Genomic DNA, 18602 nt, shown 5'->3' on the forward strand with positions numbered 1-18602 from the left:
AGTTTCTGACAGATTGCCCTGAGCTTATATCTGATCTTTCCAACCGCTGCCTCTACGCTTCACTGAGAGGAGATCAGAAGGCCTGAGGTTGGTAGGTGGCAATGCAAAGCACACAAACGAAAGGGTTGTCTTTCACAGCTTTTCTCTTTTTTTTATCCTTTTTTTTTTCTTCCTTATCTCTGGCTTCCAACAGTTTGGCCTGTACAAATCCCCATCTGCTCTATTCCCGTCTCCAAAAAAATGGCACTTAGAAGCAAGCCTGTGCAGTTAATTCATATAGAAGCCTCACGGCATTAGATTATTGGAATTAAAATTGCATCGCTGACCAGAGTGGGTCGTGAACCAGGGCCCCCCTTTGTGATAGGAGCTGTGCTAAGGGCTATTCACAGAGTGGGGTGTCTGGAGCAGCACAGCTTCATGGCTCTTTGCCATGGAGCATTTAGTGTCTGTCAACTTGGTATTTTCACATGGAAAGCAATGCCATTAGACTATTTTCACCCAATGTAGCTGGGAAGTCATAATCACACATTAATAAAAATAGGTACAATCATCCAGCATTTCATAAATCAGCCTTTTCTCCACTATTTTCTGTATAACCATAACAGATGGGTTAGTTGAGATGGGCCAACAGAGATGGGTGATTTACTGGCAAAAAAATTATGACAGCTGGATTGCACATGTATAACTACACACACTCTTAAAATTAAGTTACATTTCAGAAAGGGAGAGTTTGGTTCTGAACCCACCAGTTGGAACTGGATCTACCCCCTAAGAATATGAGGTATTACCCTTCAATTTGCTGATCTTTAACATTTTCATTAATGACCTAGGCATAAAAATGCAGGAGTGTACTGACACAATTTGCTGATAACACAAAGTGGGAGCATTTTCTATCTAGAAGAGACAGGATTATTGTAGAGGAAAAGCTGTGTGACCCAGAGGAGTGATAGAAGTGGAATTAAATGTAATTGTAAAAAGTGCAAGGCCATGCCCTTAAGGACTAATAGACAGACTGTTTGCTATAACACATCAGCTGGAAGGCAGGAGAGAAAGTCTTGGATATATCAGCCACTTACAGGGTGGTTATAAACCACAAACCTCATGCAATTGTGCATAAAATAAACGTCACTTCAAGTGGCATTCGGAGTGGTATGTTTATCAATGGCATGGAAGCATCAAAGGTATTGTAGAAGATACAAGTGAAATCTCAGCTAAGATTAGCTGTAGTTGCTTATGGATGATGATGGAAAATTTAAATTGGAACAGGTGCAGACAGTGCACATCAGGCTGGTCCTATCATCAGAAATTAAAGACAGCTTAATTTCTTTAGCCTAGGTAAATGAAAGTAGAGAGGTGATAAAAGTACTGTGCATAAAATTGATAAGAAGTGAAGGGACATAAAGAATTGTGAGGAAGAACCATTTAAAATAAAGAACAATGATGAGATAACATCTAATGGGTATTAAGTGGCCAGGAACAAATTCTGCCTGGAGGTTAGGTGATGGCCACTGATCATCTCATGAAAGTACAGAGGCTTCAGGACAGCCGTTCAGTGAGAAATGAAATGGGGCACAAGCTTCTCTTTTCTTTTTTTGAATGGGGTATATAGTGTCATTGCCAGAAACACTGAAGGACTGAAATAATGACAAGGAGCTCTTAAAGACCTATGTCATTCTTCTGAGTGTCCTCCACAGGTGCTAGGGTACCTATTTCTCTACAGCGTGTGAATAATTGATTTCATTAAGTTAAAATCAGAGCAATTGCCCGTAATCAACTTTAACTTGAAGTTTGCAGCTTCTGATTCAGACCTGAAAAACAGATTGTATAGCTAAAGTTTGTCTATGTTTTCTTTTTTCCAGTCATATCAATTAATTTGACAGATAAAATTCTGCATCTCCATTGCTTTCTGGACTGTATCAATGAGTGTTAAAATAGAGTACTAAATATAGCTTTTCATATACCCATGACCACCAGTCCTAGTAGGTAAAAAAAAAAAAAAAGAAAAAAAGAATTAAGTTCTATAAACAATAGGATTACCTTCAAAAGGCTTCCCTTCAATGATTATTTTTTATTCTTTACTCATCTTGTTCTTTGTGTTGTCTTCTGATTTTGGGGGGGCTTTCAGAAAAACTTTTATAACATCTGAAAATGTTGCTGTAGAATTATTAAGCTACAAACTTAATTAACAAAGAGGAAGAGAAAAGTAGGAAGAGATGCCATATTTAGCATATTTTACTTGGATCCTTGAATTGGGCATCAAAAATAGCTATAAATTCTGGAGTGTTAATGTTTTAACTGTGGCTATGTGCCACTCCAGCTGTAACATTTTCTGCCCATCCATTTGCTCATACAAAAGCCAGGTACACTTACACAGGTGGAATGCCACTGAGATACGTCTCATGGTCTCCTGTTAGCAGTGCACTCAACCTGCTGACACCCAGCTCAGCAAACTTCTGTTTTGGTTGTTGTCCTGGTTTCAGCTGAGATTGAGTTAATTTTCTTTATAGTGGCTGGTATGGGGCTATGTCTTGGATTTGTGCTGAAAACAGTATTGATAATACAGAGATGTTTTAGTTGCTGCTGCACCAGTCAAGGACTTTTCAGCTTCCCATGCTCTGCCAGGTGCAGAAGAAGCTGGGAGGGGACACAGCCAGGATAGTTGATCCAAACTGACCAAAGAGGTATTCCATACCATATGACATCATGCTCAGTATATAAAGCTGGGGAAGAAGAAGGAAGGGCGGACGTTCGGAGTGATGGCGTTTGTCTTCCCAAGTAACCATTACGCGTGATGGAGCCCTGCTTTCCTGGAGATGGCTGAACACCTGCCTGCCCATGGGAAGTAGTGAAGGAATTCCTTGCTTTGCTTCGCTTGCGTGCACAGCTTTTGCTTTACCTATTAAACTGTCTTTATCTCAACCCTCGAGTTTTCTTACTTTTGCTCTTCCGATTCTCTCCCCCATCCCACCAGGGGGGAGTGAGCGAGTGGCTGCGTGGTGCTTAGTTCCCGGCTGGGGCTAAACCACAACAGTTGTACCCAAGAATGTTGAAAGGACAGAGACCCTTACCCAAGACAAGAGAACTATTACAACTGATGGGCAGAGTTAAACATTTGTATTTTCTATGAGTAACCCTATTGATTTCACAGGACTACATGACTTACTTACAAATGCACAGAACACTAGTAACAGAAAAGAAAGTGAGTCAACATCAGACACTTAATCCCTAGAAGACCAAAGAAATTGAAAACTGTTAAATCCTATTGTGGATGAGCTGTAGTGTAATTTTCATTTAAGCTATTTAGTCTTCCCATAGGTACAGCTGTTCTGCAGTCTGCAGTGTGCCTCACCATCAGATTATGGAGTGCAAAGTTCAGCATATGTTCCAGAATGAAAGCACTATTGAATAGTGGATATAGATCAAAACAGTCTATCTTTCACTAGAGACATCAGAGAAAAGTAACCGTTGTCATAAATGTCAAATCTACATAGGAAAGCAACAGCAAACCACTTTTTTCATGGGTAGGTATCAGTGTCCAGAGCTGTATATGAAAAGATGCAGTTATTCTGTATTAAAACCAAATATTCTCTTGGATCATTTTAAGCCGTGTGTAGTCTAAGTTGTTCCATTCCTTCACTGCCCCCCTCCTCCACCCTCTTTTTATTTTGTATACTCAGGTATACCACCTGTTCAGAGATGGATGACTGCTTGTTATCAGACCATTTTCTTTAGAGCCTGAACCAAAATGTAATAGGAATTCTTCCATTTACTTGAGTAATTTTGCTTTATTTGCTGAACCTTCTTGCCCATATGGCATAAGAATTGAGTACTTCTCTCTTTTTCATTGTCTCGGGCTGTGAGGCTGTATTCTGCTCTCCTTGATAATATGTGGTCTACTTTGGTTTTGCACTTTTTTCAATAAAATAGTAGTAAGAAAAAGAAAAAGGGTCGGAAGTATCTAAACAAGGTTTTAAAACATGAAAAGCGGTTAGAAAAACAAACCCAAAAACTAAAAGAGGCAAGGCAGAAATCCAGCAGATAGAAAAACTAAAGTTGTGATCTAAAATCTTTAATTATCAAAAACTTCCAGCTGTGTTTACTTACATGGGACAGTTTTATCTCTTGTTACATTTATCTCAACTCAGCAGTTACATCTGCCTGTAAATTCTTTGGGCAGCCTTGGAAGAAGCTTCAATGAGGCTGAAGTGATAGGGGGCTCAGCTGGTGGGTGTACACTCAGGTTTCTGGATAGGACTGTACAGCCTGTGCTGATGTCTGTATTTTTAAATATCAATACCTGAGCTAAGTAGTTTAAAGCTAAATCAATTATGTCCATAATTTTTTTCAATCATCTAGTTGCCTTGAAAAAAATGGATGATTTGTTTATGAAGCAAATCATCCCAAAAAGCCACATCCAAACACATGAAGGATAAGAAAGTGCCTGGGAACAGCTAGCATGGATTTACCAAGGGGAAATCATGCCTGACAAGCTGACTGACTTCTGTGATTGCCTTCAGATGACTCACTCTGTGGATGAGAAAATCAGATTATGTTTTCCTTGACTCTAACAAGACTTTCAACTCAGTGTCTCATAGTGTCCTTGTGGCCAAACAAGTGAGGTATGGTTGGGATAGATAGATTACAAGATGGATGGGAACTAGCTAGATCACCAAGTTCAAAGGGTTGTGATGGGCAGTACAAAGTCCAGCTAACAGCTAATTACTAGTAGCATTCCTCAGAGGTCAATTGCAAGGCAGTATGTCGAATATCTTTACTAACAACTGAATGCTGGGACAGAAGGTACCTTCATGAGTGGTACCTAATTGAGTGGTGTGGTTGATACACTGGCAGGTAGTGTATACACACAGAGGAGACATTGCCAGACTGGAGAAATGGTCTGACAGGAACTGCATGAAGTTCAGCAAAAGCAATGCTAAGCCTCCATCTGGGATGGACAACATCATGCAGCAGTACCAGTTGGGCACTACTGGAGAGAAAATAGCTTTGCAGAAGAGGACATGGAAGTCCTGGTGGACGAGTTGACCATGAACCAACAATGTGCCTTTACAGTGAAGGTGGCCAGGTGCATCCTGGGTTGTATTAGTAAAAGTGTAGCCAGCAGGTCCAAGGAAGTGATCCTTGAACCTTTATTCAGCACTTGTGGGAATGTATGTGGAGTATTGTGTCTGTCTTGGGCTCCCAGTACAAGAAATATCTTGACATACTGGGATGTGCTCAGCAGAAATCCCCAAGATGGTCTTGTGTATAGAGCACAAAAAGTAACAGGAGAGGTTGAGAAATCTGAACTTGTGGATTTGTTCAGCCTGATGAACCAAAGGGGAACCATCTTGCTGTCTTCAGACACCTAATAATCAGTAAAATGAAGAGAAAGCCAGATTTTTCTTGGAGGTCCACAGTGAAAGAATGAGAAGAAATGAAAAAAGTTTTGCAGCACAAGAAAATCTGATTAATTATGAAGTTTTCTTCACCATGAGAGTGGTTAAACAGTGGAACAAGTGCCCAGAGAGGCTGTGAGATGTCCTTCCTTGGAGGTGTTCAAAACTTGACTGAATATGACATGAGTAATCTGCTCTGGGTGGACTCACTATGAGCAGTAGTTTGGACTAGATGAATTAGAGAGATCTCTTCCTTCCTAAACCATGCTATGATTCTCTGATTTCTGTAGATGTCTTAGCAGAATATACTAATTCCAGCTTGAATCATTTGTGTCAGCCATAGTAACTGCCTCTTCTCTCTGAAATGGGATCTACATTTCTTTTTCCACATCTTTTTCTCAAAGATATCACACCTATTCTCTTATTAATATTCCTTCCATCGAGTACAACAAAACTTTACCACAGGCAATTGTCGTTTTCTAAACCATTTAATAACACTCATTTTATTTCTAAGGGTAAAAAAATAATGGGGTGATAACATGTCCTGAATTGCTAGTGACAGTAACTGTTAATGCTTCAAGCACTTACTGTTTTTCACCAGCTGTTGCTTTTAGTACCAGTAATTTTATTCCCCCAAACCTGGGCTTATTTATGTATTTAAGAAAAAAAACCCCAGCCATTAGGAGATTGTGAGCAAGCTTGCTGAGAGAAATCAAATGCGTTATTGTCTGTCTTTGTCATTGTTATACTTGCATAGCTGGGTAAAGATGTTACATTTCCACTCTGTGGTCTGAACCGTGGTGTTGCTCATCTAGGCATGCATGGTGATCTGCACCAGTTCCAGATTTATCTACCAGCTACCATAATTACCAGTGATAAATTACTGTTAATATTTCATGAGCCAGATTAGGTTACTCCTGAAAAGATGTTTCTTTGTTTCCTCCAGCCATTAATACTCTTTATGTTTTAAGGTGTTATTTATTTCCTACATAGTATTATTTACGTATTTATTGTAAATTATGTGTTTGTCGTAAATTATGTTTGTCGTAATTTATCGTAAATTATGTTTCTTGTCCTTCATTTTCAATCTTTTCTGTCCAGGAGGATGCAGAAGCAGCGGTTCACCTGGCTGCTTGTACTCCAGGTTATGACCCACCATTTTTCCTCCAAGAATTTCTGGAAAACCTTGAGAAGAGGCAGGAGGGCAGCCTGGCTTGTGACATCTGCACTACACACACACGCTGTCTTTTTACCTTTTCAGTGCCGTTTCCAGAGTCTGGCCAGACTGCAGGTTTGAACTAACTAGCTGGCTGAAACATGGGAATTAAATAAATGTCAGAAACCAGCTCTAATCTGCAGGTGAGCTGATGCTGAATGCCTCTCAGTACCAAAGGGACTCTTTAGAACAGTGTTTTGTCAGCATCTACATCCAAGTTTTGCTGTAAGGCCAACCTTTTCTGCCAGGTATATTGGAGAGGCTAGATTTGAACCCGGCAGCATTTGGTGTGTGTGTGTGTGTTTATGTGTGTAGACGCACATTCACACATGCTGCTAGGTAAACTGAGGTACAGCTTTATCAGTGGTGGACTGAAATGTCGATTAATCTAGATAAGAATATGAGTTTATCAGGTGTAATCATGATTTGGGCTTCCAGGGTGTATTAATACAGCATCTTTTACACATCAAAGGAATATCTGCATAATTGGATGGATACATCATGGATAGAGGAGGTTAAACAGATGCTTCTAGCAAGGAGTTTCCGCCATTCTGTTTGTTAAGAGTCTGTTTTCTCATTCTACCCCCGAGCTAGCATAATAAAGATATAATCTGTCTTCCTCCCCTCTACCATCCTTCTACCCTCACTCTTCTGTCTTCTTCTCTCTTCACTATATCTTTTCCTTTGTGGCAATAAACAAGAACTAGCACCCCAGCCAACCTGTTTGGCTTCAGACAAAAATTAAGATTCTAGAAAAAAACCATACTCATTAATCCTCAAGCATCATAATTGCTTAAGTTTCTGTTAGTAAAGTGTCCAAGATGTCTTGGGGATTTATGCAAGAAAGTTTGGGGCTATATGTAACAAAGTTAACGCTCTGCCAGCTGTTAGCTATTACTTTGCTTACTTTAAGGTGCTCAGTCTTCTGAGTAAAAATCAAAGCTGACAGGCAGCAAATACAGAAGGGTTATCCAAAGAAACTGCCCACCGAACAGGGAGCTGGCCAACAGGACAATCTAACCACAGATGTAAGGACAAGTTACCACGGAAACTATCTGAGTGCACGTTCTTAGCCTGCAGTGTAAGTGAGGTAATTTGAGAGAGGTTAGGAGGCAATAAGAGAGCTTGTTATGTCTAATTAGCTAAATGCATTCTTACAGCTCTTCCTACCCACTGGCCTTTTAAGTTTTTAATTTTTCTCCCTCAGCACATTCATTTCTCATTGTTATCCCCTTCATATGCAGTTCTTCAGACTCAATATTTTATTATGCGTTGTCCACGCTGGCGGGTCACATCACATGATGGAGCTAAGTGAATGCTCCTTATGCAGCTGTCATTCCTGTTTTAAGGTTCCTATGTCATGGGCCTCTCTCTTTCAATGTTCCTGTGACCAAGAAAAGACCCTTTGCTCATCCATGAGCTCTCCTTTCAGCACATTAGAAAGGAGCTGAAAAGGAAGACTCCAGTGAAGCTCCCATTAATTTTTTTCAGTCAATTCATATTCTGCAAAAGTGTAATATTTTGCCTGAACTAATATTGACATGGGGAAGATCAATGTCATTGGTTTAATAAAGACACTGTGCAAGTATTTCCCATAATGAGATTGTTTGACAAACCTTCCCAATAAACTTCAAAATTACTAAACCCACAAAATTAATTACATGTTCCAGGAAAAAAACCAATAGCTCACCACTCCCATTTCCTGATATAACATCCCCCTCTCATTGCACTGAGTAATTTTTTCTTTGAAAAGCAACCCAAGTAATAGGTGGAAAGGTGAAACACTGTTCTGTAAATTGTGCATAAAGCACTTTGATACCTCATACATTTCAACACTTGCTTACTTCAGCAAACGACTTCTGAAAAAAAAGTATATATATATTCCATTGCAGTCCAAATCTCTATAAAGCCATTATAAATTCATTCTCTGCCTTCCTTCTGTCAAATACGCACTTTAGCAGCCTGGACAGAATCCCTGAATCCCAATAGATGACAATTGCATAGACAGGAAGGGAGAAGGGAGAGATTTGTTGCAATTTTATTTTCACTGCCAGGAACTTAGCATGGTGTTCTCTGTCTGCCTGCAAGCTGTGTCTGTGAGTATGTTTAGATGTGAAAACTGTACACCAGAATATATGTGTATTGCACTCCATGTAATGTGAAGCAGTATGTGGTGTCAGGACACGCAACACTATTTACTGCATTTGGAACAGATATTTTTTGTGACCTTTTTATTCCAGTGTTGGAAACTCATATTCAGCTTAAACGTAAAGGGAACTTTCAGAGCTTAATTCCAGTAGTCTGTTCATATGTCTAAAAATGACACATTTAACTGAACACAAGCTTTGGATACTTTGGCTCAAAAGATTATTTCAGTTCTGTGAATCACCAATATTTTTGTTTGGTTTTGTGGGGTTTTTTTACTTCATTTACAGTTCTTCTTTGTGACTATATGTACAAACACACACAAATAAATATACAGCTGTTTCTGCCTCTTCCTTGTTTTCTATTTAGCTCTCCAGATTTCTTTCTGATTTCCTTCAAATTTCTTGAATCACATTTCCTAATCTTCAGCAGACAAATGTGGAAAATAGCACACTGAAATCAGCAGCCTGCTCTGCCCTCCTCACTGACTCCTGCTCTGTTTTCTTATCTCTCATGTCAGTGGAGTGTTTTCAGGACAAAATATTGCTGTTAGAGGCTGTGTTACTCCCATCTTCAAAGTAATATAATGACAGAGACATTTGCATAGGTTACCAGGTATTAAGCGGATTTACTCAGTACCCAGTCTGCTTAGTGCCTGAGTCCTAATGAAGAACTGAATTCAAGTGACTAGTGGAATTTTAATGTCTAACACATAAATGAAAATAGCCTACACCAGTCTATAGGTAGATAAAAGATATGGGGGCTGGCTGTACTGGACTGATAGTTAACTTGTGCTCACAAAGCAATAGAAATCACTTGCAGTGTTAAAACAAGAGTTCAACACTACTAACTTTCTATTTGCTTAAAAAAAAGTCTAAAAGGTACATTTGCAGCTTCTTTTACATGTAAATTTTTTAATAACCATCTGTTGTTAGCAGATGATAATTGATTTTTTTGTTGTTGCTTACAAAAAATTGAAAACACTTTCCTTTCTTGTGAACTTAGAACTGCAATTCCTAGATTTTTTCCCTACAAAAACCTGGTCTCCTCCTGTGGATGTTCCAAGCTGAACTGAGGTAGAAACATCTGCTTTTTGCAGCCATCTTATGGCCATCTATGTCTTCAGCTGAGCATTGCAATCAAAGTACCTTTAAAGGTGATGGACAATTTAGAAAATTGTCAGATCTCTGAAAAATGCTTTGAGCAATTGACCCGTACTTGTTCATCTTGAAGACTGATGCTAAGGATTTAACACTTCCACATTCTCTCCAAATTAGACCCAGAGTTATTGCTGACTGATGCAAGATCATGTGGCTTTGAGTACCCAATTCAGTCAGATCCTGAGGCCATCTCTCTAGAAACATTTCCTGGTATAAAGATGTTTTAACCCACTCATCAGTCTTGCTTTTGACAAGATAAAGCCAAAAGAGTACAGTCTGTAGTAGAGAAGAACAACTTCAGAGTCTAACCTGCAGACAGCACCCTGATTCCATAGTGATTTTTACATGAAATGAGACGTTGATTTAATTATTTAGCCTTACATCTGTGAAATACTGAAGGAACATGATCACAAGTTGGAAACAATAGACCTAGGAGCCTCATGTGTTTCGCTTGCTTTGCAACTAGGCAACTGCATGGAGAATGTTTCTCTTTACTCAAAACATTTGTCCAAAGCAGGAATGAAATTACCTGGAGGCATAGCTCCTGTGTTACAAGGATATTGTGGATCCAAAGTGTGGGGAAAAAAATAATTCAAAAGGGAGAGAAAGACTAGACAGAAATCAGTGCTGGGCAGTAATCACCATCACAAAAGAAGCTAAAAATCTCCAGAAATTATTCAAGTGTGAATTAGCATTGGATCTAGAATTTTTTCATATGAAAAAGAGAGAGATGTATTTAATGAAATAGATAGTAATAGCTTAGAGTTTTCATATATGAGTGTAGCAATGACCATAGCAGGTCAGAGAAAATGTCAGTCTAATCTAACAGTGGTCAATAGTGAAGAGCATAAGAAAAAGTGTTCAGTGATGCTTCATCAGATTACTTTCCTAGCCCCCAACAATTTGCAGTTCCCTTGGATCGAATTAGAGTATGATTCTTCCTGGCTCAGAACAGAGAGTTTAAGCTGTGTTTCATGTCCTGCCTTAGTGACTAACCAGGTGAGAAGCACATAATTTGGGACAGATGAATGTCTCCGGTTTTGCATAGAAATTTATTTTTTCTCAAGACTATTATATAGTTTTCCTTTAAAAAATGAGCAAATTAGTTTTACAATCCCACACTCTCCATCCTCCATCCCCTAAAAATAAGTCAGAAAACTCATCACAGGAGCCCCAGGCAATTCTGTTATTTTCTGCATTACTAAAACTGCATTTTCCTTCCTGTCCAAATGCAAAGGCCAGGTTATGAGGGGAAGGGAAAGAATATCTGAGCCTCTGTAATGCAAGTGCCTTCAGAGGCTGGAAGAGCTGAGGACGTGAGATGTGTAGTACTGTGCCATGTGCTATTTCCATGGCATCCAGTCTGTCAGGGCATAAGTTCACACAGCAAGACCACATCTTCTCCTTGGTGCAGTCTGCTAATCTTGTCTACTCCCATGGCTATTCATGCTAGACCCCATTCTGGTCACCAATAATTCTTAAGTGTGAAACCAGTAAAAAGTATCACAGAGTGGCAAGGCAGGAAGGAAAACATGGAAAACACTTATAAGACACCAGTTTTCATGTAACTCTGGGGAGGGAGAAAGAGGAACAGAACTAATTGCAATACCCTCACAATAATGATTAATTGTATGGCACCTTTTATCTCATCTAGCCTTGTAATCTAGAAAGCCAGCAAAGCTGAGCTTGCAGAATTGCTTGCCATGATGTCGGAGTGGGTTTGTTCACCTAATTACTTCTGAAGACTTCCAAATGGATTTAAGAGTAATGGTGCTGACATGAAATCCTCCTCTCAAGTTTCTGCAGCATGTTACTCATTCATTGCTTTTCAGGCTGCTGAAAAGAGGTGTCTGCTTCCCCATGAACTGAGGAAAAAAATAAGGTGCACATGTTTGGTTGAATGAAAAGTGCTGGTTTGTGTCAACAGAAACTACTTGTGAATTTCAGTGAAATCTTGGCCAAATCAAACTGGTAACTACAGTGTATACATTTGCAAATGTGATCATACATAAAGATTAAAATGTTTATGTTTGCAGAAGGAGAAATTTCAACATTATATTTTTAAACCATAATTCACTTCAAAATTAATTTAAAATTCTGAAACAAAACAGAATGTTTGTGTTGAGGGAGATGGAAACTGGAGATTTTAACACCAAGGATTTTTGTTTTACTTTTGCATTTACTGTGCATTTGTTTAGACCTGAAACATAGTCATATTGAATGTCTGGCCACAGAGAGGAAACACTGGTTACTCACAAAGCCTAGTCTTCAACATTTCTTTCAGGCTGAATTGATTTCCACTTGATCTTGTTTTTTCCCTTCCTTTCAGGAATGTCATTGCTCAGTGGCAAGAATATGATAGGCAGTTTATAAACGTAAATATCTGAAGAAAGAAAAGACGGGTAAAAGAGCTTGGAATATTTTTGTCTTATTTTTAAAAAATATACCATGACAAATATTATGTGAACAAATAACAACAGTGCTGCTTGTCTTAAAAAGACAGAAAGATTGATTTTTCTGTTTTATCTGGTTCTTCTCGGGTTTTCAACCCCAGCCACTGATGTAATATCCAAGTATTTGAGCTTTGACTTGAACAATAGCATTTCACACTTGGAAAGATCCTTATACCAGCCTGTAGAAAGTTTCTGCCACCATGCCTGTTGATACAACACTTGTCCAAGGAAAAAATGAATAATTGTCAAAAATGACATAGGTATAATAGATCTGCTTTTGGGTTAGTGGATTGGGTTGCATGTTTCTCAGAACAGGAATCAAATGCTTACAGTGAAAGCCTTTGGCTCTAGGAAAGGCAGGTGGCAATGTAGGAATGCTCAACTCAGTCTTTGCTGGACCCAGTCCCATCTATCAAAATACAGAGCTTGTCCCCATCCAGATTACTGGGTAGGTCCCTGACACTTGTCAGTGCTGGGTGGCCGGGGACCACCTAATTTATTCCTGGTACCTTAGACATAGAGTGATTAACTGAGAGTAGTGAAAATTGGTCAGTCCTGGTTGTTGTTCCTCGTTAATGAGAAAGCTCGCAGGCGTTGTGCGGGAGTGCCTTCAGCATAAACTCAGTGGTCAGTGAAGGGATTAATAAAATGATCAGTCATGTCAGATAGGCAATACCCATTTTTTGCTTTTTGTTGTCCAGGATGGCATTCACTTTCTAGACCCATGAGATTATTTTTCTTTTTTTCTCTTGGCAAATTTGCTTATTGGAGACCTAGGAAATCATCAATACCTTTGATCTCTCCAGCTTTTTCCTGTGGCATATTATAGGTTTGTGCCTGTACCAAAAGCTTATGATGTTTGTTCTGATATGCTGAGGGAATGGACTGTGATGGGAAGGGATGTGAATGTTTGTGTGGATTCTTCTGGATTGCCTGCCTGTCTCTAAGCTGATATCAAGGTGCTAATATACAACCCGGCATCTGGTTGCTTGTTTTCTGCAATGGGGCTGTCGGGAAACAGAAAAAATCCACCAGAGATGAAGGGAAGAGACATGGATCTTTCCTAGACATCATTCAGAGTACTTGTGGCTTTTCCTACTCCTCTTATTATTTGCTGTGGTACAAACAAGGCTGCTCAAGGTGCTGCATCCCTCCCCCTATGTTCTTAAACAGCTATCTTTTGTTTAGAGCTCACATAAATTATTGCCTGTCAAAAATACAGAGCTTGATAAAAAAACACTGGCATTCCTCCTATTAGCCTCAGTGGGATTTAGACGAGCACTCTGTTGAGCAACATGTGTCCCCTTCTGTCTCTGATTAGTAATCAAGACCTCACGTCTTCAGCAAAAAAAAATTCACAGAATGAAGCTTTTGGAGCTATAATTATCGCCCTGTTTCCCATTGCAAAGTTAATGAAGACTGCCAGGGTGGAAGTCTGTAATAAAAATTTAGGAGAATCCTTGCAACCCTTAGCACTCCACTTGCAGCACCAGACCTCTCCATGGCAACCTGGAGGTCCAAATCAGGGGCAAAGCTGCAGAAGTCATCTCAAGCAGACCATGCTGTTGCAGGGATGAGATGCACAAGTAGAAATGCATTGCTTTCCTGTATGAAGGCCACACTGGCTCACCCAAGGTGATGCTGTTGACTCTGCTAATACAATCTCTGTCAATGAAATCTACTTTGGGATGCTTCTGTTGCTGCCTTGACCAAAGGAGAGACAAAGCTGAACTCAAAATAGTCTGATCCTGATGGAGATTTGCCAGCTACTGACAGTCCAAGGGCAGAACTAGATTATTGATCTGTTTAGTTTCTTTGCACTTTCCTTCTCAGATCCAGATATTTTTATGTTCTGCCTATGGGGGCCGATGATGGCCAGTGCTTCCTCACTCACCATCCAGCCCAGGTGGCTTTGTGCTCTCCTTTTGGTTGTGCAGGAGCTGACCTTAGTGGGGAACTAGCTGTCTTAAAGATGGCAGCTCATCCATCACAGCTTTCACAGGCTGTCAGCGTTGCATTTAATCTCACTTGTAATTTTCCAAGGGAGGTTTGCAAAAGCCACAAACAGAATCTTAACGCTGTAGCCAGTGAATACTTCCTGTCTGTATGAAGCTGTGCTGTGTTCCAGGTGCCCTGAACTATCCAGACATGAAAAAGTCCCAAATTCAGCCTACAGTCCCATGTGCTAGCCACAGTCCATATGCTGTTGTAACTGGTATATCTTCCCTCTCAACTCACATGTGCCCAAATGGGCACTCAGAACCATGTACTTTGCAAGGAAGATGTGAAAAGACTGTTTTCCTGGGGCTTGCACATCATGTTTGTGAGGCTTCATTGCCCATTTTATGGACTCATCTTTCCGGGAGGCCTTGCTCTTTGGTTATACTACGAGCTTCATGCCCTGCTTCTGTAAGTCCTGATCCAAACCCCGCCCAGACAATCACAGTTTTTAAAGTTTGGATCAAACTCAGGAAGCTTCTGCCACCTCCTAAATTTTCATTTTTCATTATCTTCACTACACCAGTCCTCCTCCTTCATTCCCTTCTTAAGGTTTACCAGTAAAGAAACAAGCTAAATTGGAATCAATATAACCAGAATTATACTCTGGGAAACAATGCCAGATTCAATCATGGAGGGTTACTCTAAAGATGAGATATAAAGCTCTGCTTCTCAGATATATATTCAATAGAACAACCTCACTCCCTGACCTGTCTGTCCATGTCACGCTGACAGATCATATCTTCCACTGATACAGACCTGCAGAAGCTGCAATTTGTCAACAAGTCCCTGAGCTGTGCAGACTGGGATGGATTTGTTTGATATAGTTTCTCTTCTGGCAATAAGATAGGAACAAGGTAAATCCCTGGAATTATGTGGGCGTCAGTGATCTCATCAAGGGCTTTATCCCTTGTTTCTCATTCCATAGGTGTCTAGCCTCTTGACCAAATTATGAACCAAAAGAAAAATGTCTATTTTTCCTCTAGACATCTCTCTATATTTACGGTTTCTTCAGCAAACAGATTAATTAAATTACTATAGCTATATTTTCATTGGTGCTGGAAGCAGTAGTGGTAATTATGACAGCATTAGATTTCAGAGAAGTCTGTTTTCAGCCTTGAAGCTGAAAAACTTCAACTAAACGTCCTGAAATTGTTTGTGCCAGGTGTACTCCTCATGCTGAATTAGTTCATCAAATTTCACCAAAGCAGTCAATCAGTTCCTGAGGGCAAGGTTTAAGAAAAATACCATTCTTTGAAATGAACTATTGTCATTAATAACTTTAATGTCTCTGTAATTTGGTAGGAAACTGGAGTCCAGACCCAAACTTTTGCTGCTTTTTATAGAAAACCAGCCAAATTTGGTCAAGTTACAAGCCTCCAACCACATAGAGACTGGGAGGAAGTTTTTCTGCACAATTTATTTCTCCTGAGTATTCTCCAGTTCTCACAGCTCTTAGCAGTCTTGTTTCATTACGGAGCATAGCATGTCTTCCCTGCAGTTGTTCTTCCTTGCAGGTGGGAGAAAAGATAGTTTTGATCCTAGAAAAGACAAAAAAAAAGAAAAAAAAAAAGAGCAGAACGAGGGAGGAATTAGGTGGGCAAAGACTAGAAAACCATGGAGCAAAGGGAAGGGCAATTTTTTTATATTTGAGTATTGCTGTGCTTGCATCCTAATTATATTTACAGCCTTACCATTCTTTAACATAAGGATGTTTCAATTTATGTGCATTTTTTTTCCTTTTAGGTAATGAACGTATAAAATCTTCACTGAAATTGTTTAATTGATTTGTGTAATCGTTTGCTCAGAACTGCAGTGTCTTTAACAAAATAAAATAAAAAATCCTCCTACAGCTCAAGCAAGGCATAGCAAGGAAAAAAATTATTATAAAGTCCAAAATAGACCAAAATAGTCTTCTATCCAGACAATCAATTTCTCAATGGTGCCCAATAGACATATTGAATCATGCATTTTGCTTACACAGCTGCCCAGAGAAAAACAAGGACCATATTGCTACCCATCTCCTTTTGCTACAGGTTGGCAATTATAGCAGTTGGAAAGCAGTAACAATCTTTCGTTGTGTCAGTGAGTATTATTCAGGTTGGCATACAGCCTCCCTGCTTACTCTTACAATATTCTTAATTAAATTAAGGTTATACCTGTAACATAGACGAATGATCCTACTAATGTTACAAAGTTTGTGACTCAATGCAAAGGTGATGGGGAGGAATTCTGTGGTCTGCATTATGGGGGTACATGCTCGGTGCAGATTTACCTCCAGGCTGGAATTAACTGATTTTCTGTTTCATCCAAAATCCTGTTTCTCACTGTGTCCAGTTTTACAGGTAGGTACAAAAAAATGCATGGTGATGTCATAACTTTATCATAAAGAGTATTTTCCTCATGGTATGAGAGAGTTTCTTTGTATGTTGAAACATCAAGGTTTATTTCCCTAATAAATATAAATCGCAGCTTTGGGTGCATGAAGGTAGAAATAAGAAAAAATCCACCAAGATTAGACTTGTAGACAGTAGCAATTGAGACTTTTCATAGCCTATTATGTAGCCTTTCATAAGGCTGTCTCAAAGTACTTTTTTGCTTTTTTATCCAGATTGTTGGAAAGCTACTTGAATAAATCATGATATCCAAATACAAATAAAAACAAAGGCTGGTATTTCTGACCTAGAATTTGAATATATAACATACATTTCATTCATATAGTTCATTCATTCATTTTTATGTTCAAATACTGAAAAGAAAGCATAGTCTACTGACTGGAAAGCTAGCTTAACATTTAGAAGCTCATAGGGTTTGGTCCTTGTTTTGCTGCAGACTTGCTACGTTACTGGATGAGCCCGCAAAGTCCAAAAAGTACCTTAAATGGTAGGCAGTGGTACTCCTTATGGTAAGCATTTGAACTCTATTTAAACCACACATTACTCAGCATGCCAAGCACCCTTCCGTTTAGCAGGCTGGCAAGTCAAATGCCAAGAGGTAGCCAATATGGAAATTTCAGGAACAAGATACCTGTTTTAAAATTCAGGAAAATTAAAAAAGAGCTCCCTTGGTTCCCTCTAGATTCATGGTGATTCCTCCCTTTACAGTTCCTCAAAATACAAAGACACATTTCCTCCATGTTCTCTGAGAACAGTAAGTACATGAAGCCACTTAGGGAAGATAAGCTGAAAAACAAATATATTTTGGATCTTTTTACAGCTGAGGCATGAGCTAAGTGATAGAATTACAGACCTGCCAAGACCAAAACACTTAAAGGCGTGCTCAGAAATTAATGTGACTGAAAAATCTTAAGGTATGAAAGCTGGTGTGCTTAAAGAGTCAAGTTGCCTCCAGGATTAGGTTAATACTGAACAGGGATTTTCTAGGACCTTAATTCTATGTAAGTCTTTTTGGCCATCTGTTCCAGTTTGTGGTATAAAAGTACCAGCCCTATCAAACTGTACAGGATTACTGCACTAGAGAAAGGAAATGCATGGAAAAATTGATGCATCAGACTTAGGGAAATAATATACTGGAGCACATGGATATTGCCAATATGCTCTGTTCAAACATCTCATAGATTCAGTCTGATCCTTTCACTCTTGAATCTTGTCTGTGGGGTAGTGTTAGAATACTTTCCTGTAAAATTAAAGGTCAGTGATTTTCAGTATCCAAAAAGTCAGACTACATATACTGTAATGTTCTCGTGTTGATTCATGCTCTGTGCATTAGGTAATATTTATGGACTTTTCTTTTCCTTTTAGGTCTCAACTGAAGAAGGAATGAGCTTAGCCAGAGAATACTCCTGCTACTTTTTTGAGACTTCAGCTGCTCTCCGCTTCTACATTGATGATGTCTTTCATGGACTAGTGAGGGAAATCTGAAGGAAAGAGTCCTCACTGCCCACGGTAGAGAAGAAGATGAAGAGGAAGGATAGTCTGTGGCGAAAGCTGAAAGGATCCCTGAAGAAAAAAAAGGAAAATACAACCTGATGGCAATTCCTCATGAGCCACCCATCAGGAGCTGACCACAGTAACCCGTAACAGTTCAAAAAGGCAGCATTGACACAGCATCTTCCAGACCAGGTCCTGGAGTTCCTTCCCTTCAGCCCTCATGCAGAAGTAGCTCCTTGAAGGCCCAATTCATGGTTGCCCTATGGCTCCTCTGTATTATAGATAAAGTCACTTAGTACACCCTCTCATCCCTTCCCTGCAAATCTGAGTGGAGAAAATACTGT

The 18602-nt window shown here is 39.5% G+C and overlaps 1 protein-coding gene across 1 annotated transcript in view; it reads left to right on the forward strand.

Moving 5' to 3' along the window:
• RIT2 (Ras like without CAAX 2) overlaps positions 1-18398 on the forward strand; it is a 195691-nt gene extending 177293 nt beyond the window's left edge. The window contains exon 5 of the mRNA XM_072859655.1: positions 18130-18398. Coding sequence (XP_072715756.1) covers positions 18130-18249 — 120 coding nt within the window. The 3' untranslated portion in view covers positions 18250-18398. The remainder of the gene's footprint in view (positions 1-18129) is intronic.
• Positions 18399-18602: the final 204 nt, after the last annotated feature.

This window comes from Ciconia boyciana, chromosome 4 (genome assembly GCF_034638445.1).
Source record: "Ciconia boyciana chromosome 4, ASM3463844v1, whole genome shotgun sequence".
Taxonomy (NCBI): domain Eukaryota; kingdom Metazoa; phylum Chordata; class Aves; order Ciconiiformes; family Ciconiidae; genus Ciconia; species Ciconia boyciana.